General features: G+C 38.9%; 1 protein-coding gene across 1 annotated transcript in view; it reads left to right on the top strand.

Moving 5' to 3' along the window:
• TOP1 (DNA topoisomerase I) overlaps positions 1 to 21343 on the top strand; it is an 84056-nt gene that overhangs the window by 15857 nt on the left and 46856 nt on the right. The window contains exon 3 of the mRNA XM_067554400.1: positions 16752 to 16854. Coding sequence (XP_067410501.1) covers positions 16752 to 16854 — 103 coding nt within the window. The remainder of the gene's footprint in view (positions 1 to 16751; positions 16855 to 21343) is intronic.

The raw sequence follows: 21343 nt of genomic DNA, 5'->3' as shown, positions 1-21343 counted from the left end.
GATTGGATCAGCCATGAATTATTCTGTTCTTGGACTTTGCCCATAGCTCATCTCTCTACTTTGTTAGAATGACAAAGGATAATAATCATCAGCCACTAAGGAAGAACATTTACAAGGTCTTGATGTAGACTAGATATTATCCAAATAGGGCTTGTGTTTCACATAAATTGCTTTAGAGAGAATAAATTAGCTGAACTTGTTCTTGTAAAATGATCTCTTGTTCTTGAGAAATCGATCTTTGTGAAATTGTGTTCAAGACAAACTAAATTATCCCATTCTCTGCTAAATTCAGGACTAGCTTTTTAAAAACGCTTCTGTAAATACAGGATTTTCTTCATCTTGTTGCATTTCTCTTTACATTGATTCTAGAGAAAGTTAGAGAGAGGTATTCCAGTGCCCAGGAGCCAACTGCTTTAGCTGTAACCAAAGAAAGGAAGCCCTAGGTTAGCCTCTCCATATCCAATCCCAGGATGTCTTCGTGAGTTGTCTCTGCTAGTCTTAACATTTTGGGAGGATGGGAAAGAACTTCTTGGATCTCACTTTTAATGATCATTATAATACTTGGGGTGATGAATGTGGGAAGGAGAAGTCTCTAGCAATTTGCACTTGATAAATGTGTTTAGCGTTTGAACGGAGCTGAAATAAGCACGCTGGTTTTATTTAGTAAGTACAGTTTTTGTAGTGCCTTTTCATGCTAGAACATCTTTCTTTTGTGCACTAGCATCACTGCTTAATCTCAGTACAGCTCTGGAAATGGTGTCTATTCAACTACATTAAGGAAGTTTTCACTCTTTTCAAATACAGAAACCATTGAATAACTTTGAGTTACATATAGTTGGTAGCAAACCAATATAATCTGTATTATAATCCATTGTGTTCCTAACTACTGCAGAGCCTCAGAAACCTTTTTTTGCTAGTCTTCACTCTGAAGCAGATTAAAGATTCAGACCAACTCACCCAAGGATATCTGTGTCATGTTTGGAGACTTTAAAATGGATCAATACTTCTGTGTGATTTTTAGGTTTCTCTTGATTCTTTCTCTGATTCCATGTTCCCAAGTCAAAGTGCATCTCAGGAATTTGAATGTGGCACTTATCAGGAACTGGTTCTGCAAACTGAAGACTGAGCAGTTTAAAACATATGGGGGGGGGGGGGGAGTGAGAGGGGGGCACGGGACAGGGCCTGGAGGCTAGTTGAAAAATCAGAACATCACATTGTGGAACAGTGCTGCTGCTGCTATTAGCAGTAATTCTATGTAATCTTCTAAATCTTGTGGTCTGAATCTCAATTTGCAATGAAGCTCTATCTGCTATTAATTGAAAAAAAGTTGCTGAAAGCAGGTTGGTGTTTCTAAAGGGCATCAATCTGGAAATTGATTGTCAAACGTTTCCTTGTTTATTTACTCTGAGTCAGATGATAAAATGGGAGGGGATGTCAGGCAATGCAATAAGCTCTTGACGTTTCTGCATAATTTCTGATTCAAAATTAATTTTGTATGACAGGACTGAGTTTGAGATGCATATAGCTCATTGAGAGAGCTACCATTAAGAAATTCTTGGCTGTAATAAATACAGCCTTGTTTAACATAAATACACTTTTCTCTTTTTGCTTTTAATTTTGGTGCGTTAATCCTTTTTTCTTAGGAAAATTAATATTGCTTAGCTTTAGCAAACTGTCATCTTCCTTCACTCAGCTATGCTTTCACTTCAAGAAAATGCATTTTATATTAAGATAGCTATCCTGAGGTAGAAAATGCCATTTTTTGTAGTGAAGACAAAGCCTGCATCTCAGCCTTGACTTGCTACTCCAGTCAATTGATATTTTTCTTGAGCAGAGACAAGAAGCTCAAATGCTGCAGAGTCAGGCACTGAGATGCTATGGTAATGAGCACGGTATAAAAGCTATATAGATTAGACATCCCAAAGTATGTGGTGTAGACAAATGTCCTTTAGAAACTAGGTTTAGCTCAGAAGATTCTCCCATTTATGAACAAAGGGGAATGAACTCAAATCCCCGGAAGTGAAAAAGTTAGTGTTCTGACCTACCTTGTTATCCAGCCTCCCACTTGAAGTCTCTCTTTCAGCGAGAACTTTATCTATCCCACTGGGCAGGTTTTGGGATGGGGTGTTAAGCTAACAGTCTTAAAAGTGTATAACAAAAATAATTTTTCGCTTACTGATATTCTAAGAATATATAAAAATTCCTTTTTTATTGTACCAGTACCACACCACACAATCTACTTCTTCCTGGCCCCTTAATATTTGATGGTATTTGTTCCAAAACAGTGATTTGAAGTTAAGAAGTAAAACTAATTTGAGGCAACTCTTATCTCCCAAAGAATGGAATACAGGAAGCATATGTCAGTTGCTATCTGTAAAGCAGATCTGAGATTTAAAACAAAAATAGGTACACTTCTGTAAAACTTTAGAATGTTATAACGGAAATACATCGCCACTTTACTAGCATATTAAGATAATCTGACTTCTGGAGTTTCAGAAATCAGTGAAGCCGTTTACAGAGATTTCTCCTCTGATGTTGAATGAACAGCAGTCTGCTACTCTTAATGGTTGAGGTATGACTTCCTGCCTTCAGGAGAGAACATAGAAGGTATGTTTTCAGCTCTTAAAAGTGGTCCCATCCAGTCTGGTCAGAAGCATATTGGCAGGGCAGTGGAGGAGAAGTTTGTGCTGCTCCTTCCTCTGATGTATGTCTAGGTACAAAACAAGTAAAATGACTTCAGTGTCTAAAGCTTTCAAACTGTCATCTTTCCTGAGCATTAAATGGATGTGAAAATATTAAAATACATATGCGCTTAATTTTGATTTATATAAAGATCATCATAAAGCAGCCTCTCAAAGCTACAAGTGTCCTAACACTTAAAATTCACAAACAAGTTGTTTAAAAACTGACTGCTTTCACTAACTGCTCACTGCGTGGTTTGAGTGCAAGGACAACAGGCCTAACCATCATAATTACAAAATGACCCCTTATAACCCTTTCCCATCTCAGTCTCTGAATACCTATGTGGAAAGAGCTATTTTCTTTCTCCTCCATCTTACAAATATTTGCTGGTACACAAGCTATTTCAGTTGATTGCTTTTCTCTTCACATTCCTCCAGAAGAGAATAACAAAGGACCCTTATTGCTAGGGCTTACTCCAGTGGTTCCTTGAGATCTAAGAGCTATGCTTGTTGTTGCTTAAGATTTAACACCTACAATAACAGCACAGAACTCCAAAGCAAAGGTGGTCCAAGTCTACTGAGTACGTCTTCCCCCTTCATTCTCCCTTCCCTCATCAAAAAGAAATTACAGCTGCTACAGAAAGCGATGCACACTCTTCTCAGTCAGCATTGAACCACTACTCTACCTTACTGTTTGGTGCACTTTGCTTGGAGACGCTCTGTAGGGGCTGAGATATAAAATGGAGTTCCTGTTTTACAATGCCCAGTAGTGGAGAAAATAGTGGACTGCGTTTCTTTCCTCTTAGAAGGGTATGTCTTCACTGCAAAGTTGACTCAGATGATTGACACTTGAGGTGACCTAGCTGGAATGAGAGTAGCCACACGGCATAGTTGTCAGGTTAGCAGATCAAGTGTTGGTGGCACGCCGGGTTAGCTTCTACCCCTTCATGGGACAGCTAACTCAGGTGTAAAGCACCACCACGTAAGAGGGGCTTTTTTGTTTGTGGATGGGACTCTGGGTAGGGGCAGTAAGAACATAAGAACAAGTAAAGTGGTACTCAAGTAAAAACCTGAGTTAACTCTGTAGTGAAGACCACCCTGAGTGTGATAACTTAATAGGGCTAACTCATAGACTCTAGGGTCAGAAGGGACCAATATGATCATCTAGTCTGATCTCCTGCACAACACAGCCACAGAACCTCACCCATCCACTCCTGTATAGACCCCTGACCTATGACCGAGTTATTAAAGTCCTCAAATTAAGGTTTAAAGACTTTAAGGTACAGAGAATTCACCAGCAAATGAGCCATGCCCCATGCTGCAGAGAAAGGCGAAAAACCCCCAGAGCCTTTGCCAATCTGCCCTGGGGGAAAATTAGTTCCTAACCCCAAATATGGCAATCAGTTAAACGCTGAGCATGTGGGCAAGACTCACCAGCCAGACACCCAAGAAAGAATTATCTGTAATAACTCGGAACCCACCCATCTAACATCCCTTCACAGGCCATTGGCATATCTACCACCAGTAGTCAAAGATCAGTCAATTGTCAAAATAGGTGGTTCCATCATACAATCCTCTCAGTTTTGAAGCCAGCCACTGCTCCCCTTGGAAGGTTATTCTAGAATTTCACTCCTCTGATGGTTAGAAACCTATGTCTAATTTCAAGTCTAAACTTCCTGATGACCAGTTTATATCCATTAGTTCTTGTGTCCACATTGGCGCTGAACTTAAATAATTCCTCTCCCACTCTGGTATTTATCCCTCTGATGTAGTTATAGAGAGCAATCATATCTCCCCTCAGCCGCCTTTTGGTTAGGCTAAACAAGCCAAGCTCTTCGAGTCTCCTTTCATGAGGCAGGTTTACCATTCCGTGGATCATCCTAGTAGCCCTTCTCTGCACCTGTTCCAGTTTGAATTCATCTTTCTTAAACATGGGGGACCAGAACTGCACATAGTATTCCAGATAAGGTCTCACCAGCACCTTGTATAACGGTACTAACACCTCCCTATCTCTACTGGAAATATCTCATCTGATGCATCCAAGGACTGCATTAGCTTTTTTCATGGCCACATCGCATTGGCGGCTCATAGTCATCCAGTGATCAACCAATACTCCCAGGTCCTTTTCCTCCTCTGTAATTTCCAACTGATGCATCCCCAGTTTATAGCAAAAATTCTTATTAGTCCCTATTGCACTTTCCACTATTAAATTTCATCCTATTTCTATTACTCCAGTTTACAAGGTCATCCAGGTCTTCCTGTATGATATCCTGATCTTTCTCTGTATTGGCCATACTTCCCAACGTTTTCATCCACAAACTTTATTCGCACATTTCCACTTTTTGTGCCAAGGTCTGTAATAAAAAGGTTAAATAAGATTGGTACCAAGACCGATCCCTGAGGAGCTCCACTAGTAACCTCTCTCCAGACTGACAGTTCACCTTTCAGTATGACCCGTTGTAGTCTCCCCTTTAACCAGTTCCTTATGCACCTTTCAATTTTTTCAAGCTCTTCTGGAACAAATTTAGATAAACTTTGGCCCCAATCCTCCAAACAGATCTGCAAGTGTTGATGACATCAGCAGGTTTCTGCATGGATGCAAGGATCTGCACTTGTGGGTTTGATTGCAAGATCAAAGTGTAAGCTTTTATTTCTGGTGGAGAGCAGGAGTGACCTGTGAAAAGAATTAAAAAAAAAAAAAATGGAATTGGTACTAAGCCCACCCTGAGCTCCTAGCCACAATTCATTCTCAGATACTGCTCAGCATTGAAGCTATAAACCGTACACAGTAGTGCATCTCATTGCACCTCTTGAGCAAAGCATATAGGAGATCAGTAATGCCTGAGGCCAAGTTATGCCTACTACAACCTCTCTGTAGAGGGATATTAAAATATAATCGTGTACCACTATAACCTCTTCACTGAGAATGATGCATATGTTTCAGCCTTGAGGCTCCCCTGAATACATCATGCATGAAATTCTGATCCTAATGAAGTCAGTTTTGCCACTGACTTCATTGGGCTCTGGATTTCACCCTGTGTTTCCTTGTTCCTCAGTGAAGTTCTTATTTAGAGGAGACCCTGTTCTGTATCAAGCCCGAGGTATCCAGATGTACCTGGCTGTCATGTCCTTGTGTTGCATTGGTATGAATACAAGCACTGTTCAAAGTGCTGTTGAGATGCAAGCGTGGCCATGCTGCAGACAGGGGGCTTAATTAATTACAAACATCTTTTTGGTGTGTCCAAAAATTTTAGTGGTTTAAGATATTTATTCTGTACAGTCAGCAAATGAAAATATTTTTCTAGTTTTAATACAAACACTGTTGCAGTACAATTATTTCTGACAATACAGCAGTTTTCCTGTTGGCTGCAGTAGCATTAAAACCAAAACTTTCTTCAGATTTTCAACCTGTTTTGGAAATGTGACTGTATGCTAGGAAATGTGCTGTTTCTGACCTTTCTAATGTATGCGGTCAGTTACATTACAATGGATAGAGACGGAAAACTCCCATTAGGTTCAGTTTATGCCTCTGCAAGGGTAGGAGACAGTCCATAAAGTTCTGACTTCCTCTCACTACATTTGTGCAGTGCCAAGTACTCAGTGGTCCATAAATAGTAATAGTCCCTGATATAGGTTGTGCCAGCAGATACTACATTAGATCTTAGACGTGTGGCCAAGAAGAAATCCTTGTTGTTTAGTGACAGTTTAGCTGCAGTTGGCTTGCAAAAGTTTTGGGCAAGAGATCTGATTTAAAAAAATTAGGGACTTTACACAGTCATCCAGGAGCTGAAGAGTTAACTGGGCCATTTTTCTTTTGATTATGATGAAGTAAGGGACACATTATCTCCTGCAGTTGGCTGATTGCTCTGAAGTCTAAACATGGCTGTGATGTTGCAATAGCTTCTGCATGGGGAACACTTCTGGAAAACTGAAGAGCAGAATTTACATAGATGAGGAAGTACTTGTAATTATTGCTTGTCATTCTTGCTGAGTGTGTGACTCAGAATGACTTATGGCTGTTCCTTTGTATTCCTATTTGCTTGTTTGTGTGTGTCTCCCCCTTCTCTGCTCAAGCTGTATGAAGAAGAAAGCCCAATCCATGCTGGTGACAATTTTGTCAATGTACAGTAAAATAAAGGTTCTTTGCTAAAGCTTTGGCTTCCTATTAAGGGATCATTGCAGAGTCTGACTGGCCTGATAGTCTAAGTCAGAGTTCAATAAGTGTCTTTCACATTGTCCCACTAATCCCTCAGTTCTATTTTTCTTCAACATTTAAACTATAATTCCACTCCTGTGTCACCCTACATAAACCACTGCCTGGCCCTTGGTTTTTCAGTAGGTATGATTGTTCTTGCTGTGCTTGTTAGCTGCATTTGGCGCAGCAGTGAGGAATATAACTGAAGGGGTGAGGGAAGGTATTGGAGATTCTGGTAAAGATTTGACACTTTGTGGATTTAAAAAAAAAAATGCCCCCAGAGACCTACCTTGTTTGTTTGGGGTTTTTTTGTGCAACCGGGTTTTTCTCAAAGCTTTGTCTCACTCAGTATATGCTCCCTTTTCTCTTGCAACATTGTTGGAGGACTTCTGGGCATGTGCAACCTCCTAATTAACCCTGTATACGTATGTTACCCGTATGAAATGCAATACAATACAATTCTGGTTTTTGTGGCTGGGAATAAGGCTTTTAAAACAAGAGTGTTAACTGTAGAAAACAAGTTTGAATTATGTGGCTGCTTATTGCTGTTGTGCACTGGATTCCCACTGGGCCAGGGTGTTCAAGTAGACACAGACCTAATTTTGAAATGGGTTATTGGTTGCTATGATGGGCTAGAGCTGGTCCTAATTTCCCACTTTTCTATCCTATTTAGCATTTTTTTGTTTTTTTGTTTTTATTGGCCCTGAAAAATAACTAGTTGGGAGAGATGGGGATTCAGTGCTTGAGAAAGCAAGACCCCTGTGGAACAGAGTATAAGCTTCCACCCTCAGTTCTGTCATCACGCCTCCATTTCTGACCTATCCCCTCTGGTATATTCTAGTTGAGAGCTCCTATATTGTGTGGGGTTTTTTGTTGCTTGGGTTTTGTTTTGTTTTTTGGTTACACCTTATTCCTGAGGTAACATGAATGTTCTAGTCCTGGGTTTCTACTGAGCGGAGGACTATTGAATTTACATATGCAGGATGAGCAGTCAAAATGCTCTCTGCTTTTATAACTAAAGGCAAAAGCATTGATTGAATTTAGCTTTCTTTTTCATGAGCTACACACAATACATAACTTTTCTCACAAAAATACACAGCATGCTCACTTAGACACAAACGCATGCCAACTGGAAAAAATCCTAATCAAGCTATTTCTCCTATAGGCTGGAAAGGAAGGGAAAGAGAGTTCTTTAAATGAGTACTAATGTGCGTGGTAGGGGGAGTGTATATAAATACTTAAGCTTTCATTCATACTATATTGTGATGTAGTCTTATCATCTGGACAAATAGCCCTAGAGTCAGACTTTATAAAAAAAAAAAAAAAAAAAGTCTTAATTGCTTTTTGCAATTTATGCCATTTTTATTCAGCTGGGACAATGAAAATAAACTGATTAGTTTCATCCTCTGGCTCTCATTTACATAACTGCAGAGGAATGTTTTACATTCTCAATCTGTGAAAACATATTTCTATTCATATTGGATTTTATAAAATCTTTTGGGTTTTTTTAAATATAAACGTTGCGTTGAAAGCTAGTTGATGATACCTCTCAATTGTGACCCAACTGGCATGTGAAAAAAGATCCGAAATTCTGAAAGGCTAGTGTAATAACCTCTTCCCAGCTGTAAAGTAATCACAAACATTCCTATATTCATACTTAAATGTTTCTTTTCCCTTTTCTTCTCCATAATGTCTTCTTGTGAAAGAGAATTATTTGCAGTTTTATGAATTAGCAGCTGAATAGCTTAGAAACAGCATGAAATAAGTATATACAAACAAGCCCCATCTTTCAGAAATATGTGCAAGCATTTTTACACATCTAACTTGAACATATTGCAACTGTGTTCAGTCTTAATAATTAGCCATTTGCCTCTCTGTACATTTTGCTCAGATATCTCCTAATGTAAACTTAGTTTCCTTAAGGGAATCCTGACCTTATTGATCTTAAATTCTTAGGGACTCATTCCTGTATTACTTGAACACCTCACAATCTTTAATGCGTCTCTCTTCACGATATCCCTGTGAAGTAGGGAGGTATTTTTATATAATTTTACAGATGGAGCACTGAAAGACTTAAGTGGCTTGTCCAAGGTCACACAGAAGTCTCTGGTAGAGCAGGTACTTGAACCCAGGTCTCCTAAGCCTTGGGCTAGTGACCGAACCACTGATCAGCCTTCCTCTGTATGGAGTGATTGCTTTCCCAATGCCTCTTGCTAAAATACCTGCCTCCTACCTGTTACAGGATTGTTCAGATTATTAAAATGCCAACAATAATGTAATCTGAGTTCAGGTTGACTTCAACCTTTGGTATCCTGGAGACGTCAGTCTCGCAAAAACTGGGTGTTAGTGATCTCTGCTGTTTCTTTATTTCTGTCCAGTTAAACCAGTCTGTATTAAATTGTAGAACATGATTTGCATCCAAGATGTGAATAAACCTTTGGGTAACCAAACTTACTTTGCAGACTGAGTTGAGTGTGCAGAAATAACTTTGCTTTAACTGTTTTGTTGAACATTTATCGAATGCTTCAATTTTCTTCTTATGACCATGTTACTGAAAAACAGCTGCCCTCAGCTGAGGGTTCCTATAGAATGTAGGAGAAGTTAATATGGCTTGGTAAACTCTCCTTCACGTTTTAAAATGCTGTATAAACAAGACCCTTAATTTTTGTAATAAACACCAATAAATTGTCAGGAAATTTTAAACAAAATAAATACCAAAAATGAACAGGTGAAAATCAGTGGGAAAAATTGACTTCACAGTTTTCTGGGTAAATATTGGGAGGTGGGAGAACAGACAAAACAGCAACAAATAAAGAAAAATTAAAGTACTTCTGATCCTCTTTCTTGCTGTGGAAGGAAAGATAGTTGCTTGATGACCTGAGCAAGCCACATTACTGAGGGGCCATCTGTCCTTTTGGAGCAGACCTGGAGGTGGAGGGGGCCAGGGCACCATCCTCGCACTGCCTCTTCCACTTCTGGGCCCGCTTAAGAAGGAGAAATGGCTGCCCAGGTTACTGAGCTGCCTTTTCCTTCTGGACAGGGCAGCCAGGTCTGAGGAGTTCCAGCACTTCTTTTTTTAGGCTCCATCAGTGACATACACATGTGCATGTGTGTTTGTCATCCACTACATTGCCTTACTTTAACAGACAGCGTCGGATTTGCATTTAGTCTAATTTATTATTATAATTGGATTTTCTTAAGATAATGGATATTTTCATGTACTGGAGCGATCTAAAATTTGGGTGAAAATTGGTAAAGCCCAAATAATAGCTTTTTTAAAATCTGGGAATTTTTTGGCAGAAATCGGGGGAAAAAACTGAAAATGAAGGACTTTGTGTAAAAATAACATAATGCATCTAGGTTCTTTATCTTTATAACATAATGCTTAGGCTGTGTCTATGCTGCACATTTGGGAGCAGTGTCATGCTGCTTATTAATTTAGAAATTTCCTATTTTGGTTATCCTGTCAATCTACCTTGTTTATCCTGAAATTTTTATCAGTGGTTTCTTCTTGTACTCTTTCTCTGCTAGTGAGTCTAGAAAATGGATGATTTGAGTTTCAAAAGAAATGTCGGTCATTAGCATTATATGGATTCTGAGTCTTGCTAGCTCTTCCATGGGGGTTTCTGTATTTAAGTATTGCACTGTGAAGTGGAAATCTTCCATCTTGTGATCCAGTTTGGGGAAGGGAGAAGTGAGGTGTCTATCCCAACCATAATTTGGAGTATAACAGACCTCCCTTAAACTAACCAATCTGAACTGGAGATGACCTGAAATAAAATGGGTCTGGATAGATCTGTATTGTTTTTTTAATATTAGATGGCAAAAGACTCTAATAGGCTTTTAAAAACAGTTAGCGGCTGCCCATTTCATTGAGATCAACCAGTTCCTCCCTGATCCTTGCATATGGATGTGATTTTTATAAACTGTGGGCTAGAGGTAGTCTGGAGTAGTGCTCATTTCAGGGATACTCTTGAACTCAATTAGTTAAGGGTCACACTTCAGGCTACTCTTGAAAGAAATAACCTTTTAAGCATGTTGATTCTAATTTAACAAGTAGGAGGCTAGCAAATTTGCTTCAACAGGACTAAAGCTACTTTCTTTCTTGGGACCTAGTAGTGCTTGAAAATCCACTTCCTTCTGTCTAGTTTTTCTTCTTGTTGAGCAAACATGGTTTCTATCTGCCACAGTGTTTTTAATGGAGCAGAAATTGGCATGGTTCCTCATTTAAAATCCAGAGAACTATCCCCAGATAATTTAAGGTGAATCAAAATCTCTCTTAAAATGGACATATAGTATGGCTGTTTCATGAATTATAATACTTTTTGCACTTCTGTGGTACCTTTCATCAGGGGATTGCAAACATTTAATGAGCTAAACCCTTACAACACCTTTCTAAAGCAGGGTGGATAAAAATCAATGATTTTTTAAATAAAAATAGGATTTTTTGTATTTTTCTAAAAATCATTAATAAAATACTAAATTCCTCTCGTTTAAAAAATAAGTTACAATTAAATCTCATCATAAACATGCTAAATCTACACTTACAGTCTCATAAGAATGAATTAATGGTTCTAGTCTGTCCAGCCTAACTACCAGCTCTTGCTTCTTGAAAGTTCTGGGCTTTTAGTTTCTGTTTCAGTTTCTGTTTCACAGCAGAGAAGTGTCACATGTGCAAAGACACAGGCTGGATAGGATTGTTGCTCAAAATTTTGTTGAACAAAAATTCAACTGTCAAGTGCGCAGTTTTATCACAGACAATGCTGCAAACGTGGCAAAGATGAGAAGATACTTAGAAGAAGAAACGGAAGGATGCTCCTTAATAACATATGGCTGCAGTGCCCATTTAATGCATCTGTTAGCCAAAGACTTCAGTATGTCTTCTCCAGGAATAAAAGAAAATGTTGTTGAAGTCACAAAATACTTCCGTAAGAACCATTTTGCTTCAGCTTCACTGAGGAGGAGGATCCAAACTAATTCTCCCTCAAGATGTTTGATGGAATTATGTGGTTGATTGTTTTTTGAACAATTTATTAAGAACTGGCCTATTCTCATAAAACGTTGTGAAGAAAAACGTGATAAAATAGGTGGAAGTATCTCATCCAAAGTATCTAACATTGGATTAAAGAGGAATGAATGTAGAGGATATGCTCAGTATATCAGAGAAATTGCTGTTGCATTGCTGATGCTTTTGAAATTTGGAAGGCACTTCAAGAGATATTGAAGAAAAAAATACCTCACCAGAAAGTTAAACTGCAGGCAATAAAGAAGTGAATGGATCAAGCACTAACTTCATCTCATTTCCTTGCGGACGTTCTCGACCCCAGATATAAAGGTAGATGCCTAACTTCTGAAGAAGATGATGCTGCCATGGCCGCGCATCTCAAAATCACTCCTCAGTTATGCCAGTCATAATAAATTTCAGGGCTGGAGTGGAACCATTTAAACAGTACATGTTTACTGATGATGTTTTGGGGGGGGAGGGGAAGAGGTTCTGCCACACCCACTGCCTTTCTGCTCCTTCTCAGTGTTGTACTTGTAAGAAGTTGTCTGAATCCCTTCCTTGTAAGATACACTTCTTAACAACATCTAAAAACCAACCAGAACCTCCCCAGAGCAAAGTTTATGAATGGGATTACACAGTTAAGCTGGTAGATAATCTCCCTCTGTAACTAAGTCACTTTGTTCACTTTAAAGATCTTGAATAGCTGCTAAATGCTATGGTCTGGGTTTTCTTTCTTACGTAATCTGTATATGTCCAACTTTCTGCTACAGTAAACCCTTTTAATCTGATGCCTATTAAGATAAAGTAGTTTGTCTTTTTTTGCCAGGGATACGACTGTTTCAAAAGGCTACGCTGCCACAGTTACTTGAGCTATAACGTGTATGTGGTGAAAGTTTTCAATCTAACCTCCCAGGATCCTTTCAGCAGCTGCACCAGAATTCACTTTCTTCAAGTCATTCTTAGAATAATGCTATATCATAGTATACCAGCCTTCCCTACCTCTCCCTGGCAATAAATAAATGGGAAAAAAACCAAGCAAAAAATCCCTAACACCATTGTGAATCATGGACAATTTTTATACAAGCTATTTTGGAAAGTATCTTTTTCCTGTGCTGGTAAGTGACTGAACAGTGGGTGCCAGAATTAAAAGGACTGGAGTCTAAAACCACTCTGTCCACATTCAGCAGTTGTGTATGTTTCCCTCAACTAGGTAGAGTTGGTGGGAAATCATATCTAGAAATGAGGAGAATTCAATTCCCATGCCCTTTCTGCCTACACTGGTTCTGTGATGAGGGTACCTGAACTGGAATGAGATGACTGAATTCACTTCAGGCAAACTAACGAATAGCCATCCATAATGACTTCTAGATGCTGCTAAGCTGAAGCTGCGTTGACTTTATGACCTACATGCAAAAGGCTCCCTTATCCCACCACTACTGAGTAATCCAGACTCCCACCGTCTAGCTTTTTTTTTTTTTTTTTTTTTTTTTTTAACATGAGTGAATTTGAGAGACTTGATTTTGTCTTTTGATGGAATTCATGCTTCAGTGAAATATTCTTTCATAAGATTATTTTGGGGGCCAGTCCCCATCCTAATCGAATTGCTTGTGAAGATAATTCATCGTTTGTATCTAGGTGCAAATACATAAATTCTGACACTTAGTGAATGCTATCCTAAGAGTCGAAGCTACTCTGTGTGCCTGTCCTCTTCATTTAGTACTGAACCTCCAACATGAGTGTATTCCATCCTAAATAATCCCCTGTTCCACTTCTGTAGGCGTGTACCTCTCCATCTCTGGGTGAGTTTGGCTAAAGCTCTCTTGCCCTTTGTTTCCCTTAATCCCTAGAAAACAGACAGCCGCCTGCTCCCCGCTTGGTTCCATCCACCAGCTGATCTCTGTCACATGGCAGTATTCTGGGTTTCCTACTAGAGCTCCCCCTCCACGCCCCTTAGCACCAGGAAGTGGCAGAAGTGGGGGACCGAGGTAGAATTAGTCCCACTGGCCAGAGATGCTGCTGCTGTTGTACCCCCTGCTGCTGTGCTTGAAAATCAGCCAATCGTCTCCTCACATCCATCTGCAGACTAGCTCCCGAGGAACAAGAGAGGGAGTTAGGACTATAGCTACTTCTTTCTTTTTGAGGAGCATTGCTTTGACTTCCTGCCCACCGGGGTGGAAGAGGTGGATGGAGTTCTCTTTACAATAAACCATTATAACAAAATCCCATCTTCTCCAGTGTGTGTGTTTTGTGGCATTTGCTTCACATGATCTGTCACTGAGTTAATTCTAAATTACACAGAGAGAGTTCCTGTCTAAGCTTGACTCAGGTGTTTACTGGTTGTGGCCCTGCCAATAATTCCAGCAAGAGCTTGCCAATAATAAATGTCAGTTTAAAACGGAAAGCAAATGCACTTGCTTGGAAGGGAGTCCTGGTCTGAAATTGAAGAACAGTTCCTTTCCCCCTCACTCCCCCTCAAAAAAAAAAAAAAAAAAAAAAAAAAAAATCTTGCTGCGCTCTGAGTAAAGAGTGAATAGTTTCAATAGCACAACCACACACAAGAATTTTCCAACTTCAGAATTGAGGAATTGGCAACCAGTTGATATAAAAAGTTTGACGCCACATCCATGTGTGCCTTCTTTGAAAATCAAATGCAGTATAAAATAAGTGAACTTGCACAGTTCTATGCATGCTGTGATATTTTTTCTAGTGATTTTAGCCCATTTGTCAAATGTAAATGGATAGTGGTTTACTTCAGCCCTTGCTTTAGGAATCGCTGAGTAAAGGTTCTGTGGAATAAAATCGTGGTTGTTTCCAAACTGCTTGGGCTTCCAGCTAGTGAGTGAACTGAAGAATTGCATGATTGGCACGTATTGCCATTGAAATGTGTGTTATATTTTTTTTACAACAAGAAATCACTGCTTGGCCGTTTGGAGACTGTAAATGGTACTTGTCTGGTATTTGCTGAAAGATTGCTGTAAGGCTCCAACATGCTGGGACTTCAGAACACTTTGCTGCTTATGTGGCCAAAAACTCTTACATGGTTAAAGTTGCAGCACTAAAATCCAGAAATTTCCTCGCACTCTGTGACCCAAAATGCCATACATTAGGTCTTCCTTGGTTGAGCTATAAAATTGTTGTTAATGCAGTTTTATGTATTCGATAAGACCTTGGGTTGAGAAGTGTTAGGAAGGGACTTTGAATGAACAGAAGTAAGGAAAGAGGCAGAAGCCAAATGGGAGGTTGGAATGTTACACATTATTTTATGCCTCTTTAGTATAGGAGTCTCGGAACAGTACTTGAAGGTACATGGAACAGCGGGTTAAGTTGAACTTTTATTGGTGTGTTATTTTTGTTAATATCATTGTGCTAAAACTAAATGAATGTTTTGAGGGTCTTTGAGCCAGGTTTGAACAAGAAGAAGAATGATCTTGGATCTAAAAAACAAGATTAGGAGCCAGGAGGCCTACGTTGTATGCAATAGACTTTCTATGTAATTATGAAAAAATTATAAATTGTTGTGCTTCAGTGACCCCATCTTTAAATTGAATATAATAGCTGCTTTACAGGTTTGTTGTGAGGATTAATTAATTGTGACGAGTTCTGAGATCCTGTGACAAAAGGCAACATGGTGGTCGAAGCATGAAGGGGCATATGATGATTAGCGTATCTGGAACGTAAATATCCTGCAGTACCATCTACAACAGAACCATGTGAATGAATGCCTGTTTTCACTTTCAGGTGACAGTGTAAACAAGAAGCGGGCAGCATTATCTCTTGTAAATGTAAACAAACTTTTTTGTCTTCGTGATTGGCTGAACTAGAAAGCATTGAGAGGACTTGTAGGCTCTAAAGTTTTACATTTTTATTTTTGTGTAGTTATTTTTTTACATAATTCTACATTTGTAAGTTCCTTTGATAGAGATTGCACTACAGTACTTGTATGAGGTGAATTGAAATACTATTTCTTTTGGTTTTTTTTTTTTGTAGTGCAAATATTTGTAGTAAAACATAAATATAAAGTGAGCACCACTTCATATTGTGTTGTAATTGAAATCTATATTTTTGAAAATGTAGCAAACATCCAAAAATATTTAACTGAAAGGTTTTCTATTCTAGTTAAACAGCACGATTGATCTTTTTAATCACGTGATTGATTTTTTTTTAATTATTTGACGGCCCTAAAAATGATAGAATACTTTAATGTGGCTAAACTTCTTTAATACTTTAATGTGGCTAAATGTTTAGACTAGCCCTGATCTACATAGCTGGGTGTCCACCTAAGACCTAATACATGCATATTATGAAGAGCTGTCAGAGGCACTTTCTTGACTAATCTATTCTTGAAGGCAGTTGCATGTATCTGGTGTTTGGGCTTTAAAAGGAGAGCTGTTTTCTGCTGCAGAAAACTGAGTGAGAAGGTTCGCAGCCTTCCATTGTGGGCTGCTTTTGCCTTGTTCTATGCCAGTCAACCCACTCACCATGTGGATAAGGGTAGTAAACTGCAATTCCTTAAAGGTCTTTTCTCTGATATTAAATACTGCTAGAGGCAGTGTGGCCTAACCGTTCGATCCAGGAGGCCAGACTTAGTTCTGACTTAATGTTTATAAAGCATTTCAAAATTGTTGGAGCAAAGGCTCTCTATACGTACTGCTATCTTGAGTTAATTTGTCCCAACACAATGATGTGTCAATTTAGTATTGTTATTAGTTAGTATTATTAGACCTTTCAATTCTAAGCTTTTGTTCCTCTGTTGTATTGACACCAATTGTGAACAGCAAGATAAATACAAAGCTGCATGAGGGAGCTCATGACGTGAGACACAGTTCACGCCCGATTTTATTTCTTAACTCTTTTCCTCTTATGCTTACAGATTCTCACAAACACAAAGATAAACACAAAGACCGAGAACACCGGCACAAAGAGCACAAGAAAGACAAGGAAAAAGACCGGGAAAAGTCTAAGCACAGCAATAGGTGAGGTCCACTGTTGCCAAAACCTTTGCTCAATCCACAGTCAAGGCTTCATATAAAGAGTTAATGTGGCGATTAATATGCACAGTATTGCTATTTTTAAGTATTTAAAAGCATGCTCATAGATAAGTGCATGCATTTTTACATGTGCACCTGAATTTGTGTAATCTTAAAAATGGAGGCCTGTGTTAATGTACATTAGTATAATTAAAATCAGTTGAGGAAATGACTAGTAACCACCAAACTGTTGAAACTTTAGCTTAGTCCCTTTGATACTATATGTTGTGTGCGGTTTTTTTAAAATAACATTAAATTATGCATCTTAAAATTTCAGAAATATCAGGTACTTATGCATGTTGTGGCCAGGTTAATGTTGCCAACTTACTACTTGATCTTCTTGTGATTATTTTTATTTAAACTGTATAATGTCAGTGTTCCATAGTTTTACATTCGTTTGTTTACTTTTTTATAGTATATATCTTACTACTTAATCTTCTTGTGATTCAGAGTGATTTTTAAAGATATTTGCAAGCCAAATAGCTTACAACGTTTACCAGCTTCCACAGAAAGATTGTAAAAAGCCTTGGACACACTACTTCATGTTCTGCTCATTGCTCATATATTGGCATTGTATCAGTCTGTAACGTCTCACCTTACTACTTAACACAATTTCTTTGTGTGCATTCTTGGCTCCGCATTCCCAAATGTTTTTCACTTCATTGTAAAACTACCTTTTTTGCAAACCTAGCGAAGCACGTGCCCTTCAAATGCATTAGCATGTAATTTTGCCATGTTTGGAGTTTCAAAACTCATTTATGATTTGAACTTCTTTCTACAGGGGAAAAGTGGTAAAGATTTTTGTAACTAGAAAAATCTTTCACCAGCTCTTAACTCTCATATGACTCATAACTATTTTGTTTATATTTTTTTAAAAATCACATTTGGGCAGCTTGAAGTTGAGGGAGTGGAATGGATAGCCAGTATCTCCATTATAACCTATGTCTTCACTGACGGTGGCAAATTTGCCGCCGTCAGATCAATTTCTCTGGATCGACTGAACGGTCAGTGAAGACCCGCTCAGTCGATCCAGAAATCGACATATTAAGACCACCTCCACAGGTAGCATAGCGCTGCGTCAATGGGAATGCGGTTCCCCTCAGCGCAGTGCAGTGAAGACGGCATGCAGAAGAGAAGCAGAGAAGTCGATGGGAGTTACGCAAGTTTTTTGCGTAGCTTGCGTAACTCTGGTCGACTGCTGCCGAATCTCGGAGGTAAGTGAAGACAAGCCCACTGAAAGTGATTACTAGTAGTGATTGGTTCTAGAGGGCTGGCTCTGTTGTGGTATAGAAATATTAAGCTCACATTGGGTCAGATTGATATGCACACGTTGAATAGCTTTACTCACGTTGAATAGCATCGTACTCCATAAGCATGTCTATTGAAGTCAGTGGGACTATTCATGGTATATGGACTGTGACTCTCTTGTGACTACAGGGATCACAGTCTGGCCCATTATGTCTAAAGCCTTCAGGCACTCTTGCCCAAATAACTTACTTGTCCTGAGGACAGTACTTCACAGCTCTTGTGTCCAGATCAGTGAGTTCTTTAACAGGCACACATGCTGTATTTGCTGCTTGTGTTTTTGAAAAGCCCACCACATCTGAGTGAGAACAATAAATTCTTGCTTGTTTTGATGAATGGTTACCTAATATTGTTGTCTTCCCTCTCCTGTGCACAAGTGGGCTCTGAGGCACCTAACTTCCCTTTTGTACTTCACTTCCCCAGTTTGTGCATGCAAGTTGCAGGGGTGTGTGCATATTGCATTTTCAGCCTTTTCAAACTGTATCCCTGATGGTGAATATATTTGGTCAGTGGAAAACACCACACTGTACCCCCTCCACACTCAGTCATGTGCAGCATAACAGCCGCTTGCTTTGTCAAATAAAATTATTTTTTAAAGCAGACATGACTGACTTGTGGAAACAACTAACTTCATTATGCAAACTTTTCTTTCCCTAATTTTCTTATTCGTATTCACCAGTGCAATTCCTTAACTATACTGTGCCTATATAAAATCTGGATTAAATAATAATCCCTGTTTCTATTAATTATGCTCAAAATATGGGACAACGATTTAGAAGAAGGGGTACAAAGAGATCAGTGGTGAGGAAAACTATTGGGGGAAGATTCATGGAAATATTAGTGTGTTTTAAAGAGAGATTTGAAAAAAGAGGGTGGTTGGTGGATGAAAAGTAAGGAGACTTTCAAGTGTGTGGAGACAACAGAAAGCATGAATCTAAGTGTGGGAGGAGGAGACAGAGCAGAAAGGTCAGAGGATTGGGAGGAGATTGAGAAGCAAAATGATGAGTAGCGAGAAACGAGCAGAGCTGTAGAGCTTCTTAGGTCAGAATGAGGAGTTTGAACCTGTTTGAATCAGTTTAGCTAATGCATGGGGAGTTTGAAGAATGTGTTGCTCTATTATTAAGATCATTGGGGACTAGAGAAGGGCTGACACCCGGTGCTAAAATTAAAAATGAGTCCTTTAAGAAATTTAACTCAGACTAATAGAATTTCTTATAAATTCTCAGAAAACCCATTCTGTACTCAGCTAAGTGCTCTAATCTTTTGGCGGATGTGCTGTATTTTTCATAGGTAAGAGGTTGAATATTTGCTTTAAGGGCAAAACTCAAGTCAGCCTTAACTATGGAGTTGATTTTGGCACCTCAATAATGTGTCATGGATAACACATTAATATATATTCCTTTTTTTGAAATGGCGGAGCAATAATAAACTAATCTCCCTTCTCCAAAAGGCACACTTTTATAACTGAATGTGTGCAGTTAGGAACAATTCCCAGTTGCAGAGGAAGCAGAGCTATATTCTGTGTCTGTCTGTAATAGTTTGAAAGCTCTATCTCTCTTAAACAAGGTTGTTTTATAAACCTCTGAGGGCAAAAACATTCCCATGCAGAAAAATAATTTCTATGTCTCGTCTTTGCGTGAGGTGGAGGTCGGATCATGGTTCTGAGCTGCCAAGTGATAAGTGCTTTAGAAATACCTAAAATAGATAATCATGATCTCGTGGTAGAAGTGTGCTGACCTAGTATGCAGAACTCCTTAATTTCACTTTCTGGTTTCATCCTGTCCCACTCACAAGATGACAGTTTTATATCCTAACCACTCAACTACAGATGTACTAAACTGGGAAAGAATAGTACTCTGGTACATTTCAGGGTTTTTATTTGTTTTTTACCACATTTACAAATAAATAAATACAGCAAAGCCTACTTAAGCAAATACCTTATCAAAAAATAGATCTACATCAGTGTATTGTTTAATACTCAGAAGTCTTATCCAGTATTCCCCCTTCCCCCTCCCCCCCAAAAAAAGAGAGAGAAATGAACACATTAAATAGAGATTTAAGCAAAGTAAGCTGTCATTGGAGTAAGAGGGAAGGTCCTCTCCTGGATCAGTAACTGGTTAAAAGATAGGGAAAAATGGATGGAAATAAATGGTCACTTTTCAGAATGGTTTGGGTAAATAATGGTGTCCCCCAGCAGTCTGTACTGGGATCAGTACTGTTGAACATACTCATAAATGATCTGGAAAAAGGGGTAAACAGTGAGGTGGCAAAATTTGCAGATAGTTCTGTCCAAAGCAGACTGTGAAGAGTTACAAAGGGATATTACAAAATTGGGTGTCTGGGCAACAAAATGGCATATGAAATTCAATGTTGATAAAAACATAATCCCAACTACCCATATAAAATGTTGGAGACTAAATTAGCTGTTACGACTCAAGAAAGAGATCTTGGGAGTCATGGATAGTTCTCTAAAAACATCCACTCAATGGGAAATGGCAGTCAAAAAAAGCTAACAATGTTGGGAATCATTAGGAAAGGAATAGATAATAAGACAGAAAATATCATATTGCCTCGTCATAAATCCACAGTGTGCCCAGATCTTGAATACTGCATGCAGAGCTGGTCGCCTCATCTCAAAAAAGATATATTGGAATTGGAAAAGGTACAGAAAAGGGCAACAAAAATTATTATAAGTATGAGAAAGCTTCTATATTAGGAGAAACAACAAGAGTCCTGTAGCACCTTAAAGACTGACAAATTTCTGCGGGCATAAGCTTTCGTAGGCTGCAACCCACTTCGTCAGATGCATCTTATGCCCACAGAAATTTGTTAGTCTTTAAGATGCTGCAGGACTCTCGTTGTTTTTGCTGTATACAGACTAACACGGCTACCCCTCTGGAACTTTTCATATTAGGAGAGATTAATAAACCTGGGACTTTTCTGCTTGAAAAAGAGACGACTCGGGGTGGGGGGAGGAGGGGAGGGATATGATAGAGGTATATAAAATCATGACTGGTGTGGAGAAAGTAAATAAGGAAGTGTGGTTTACTCCTCATAACACACAAACTAGGGGTCACCAAATGAAATTAATAGGCAGCAGGTTTAAAGCAAACAAAGGGAAGTATGTCTT

The sequence above is a fragment of the Emydura macquarii genome, unplaced genomic scaffold, assembly GCF_026122565.2.
Source record: "Emydura macquarii macquarii isolate MOO-44397 ecotype Brisbane River unplaced genomic scaffold, CSIRO-AGI_Emac_v2 contig_1483, whole genome shotgun sequence".
Lineage (NCBI taxonomy): Eukaryota > Metazoa > Chordata > Testudines > Chelidae > Emydura > Emydura macquarii.
The sequence above is the reverse complement of the archived record's forward strand: the minus strand, read 5'-3'. Positions and strand labels throughout refer to the sequence as shown.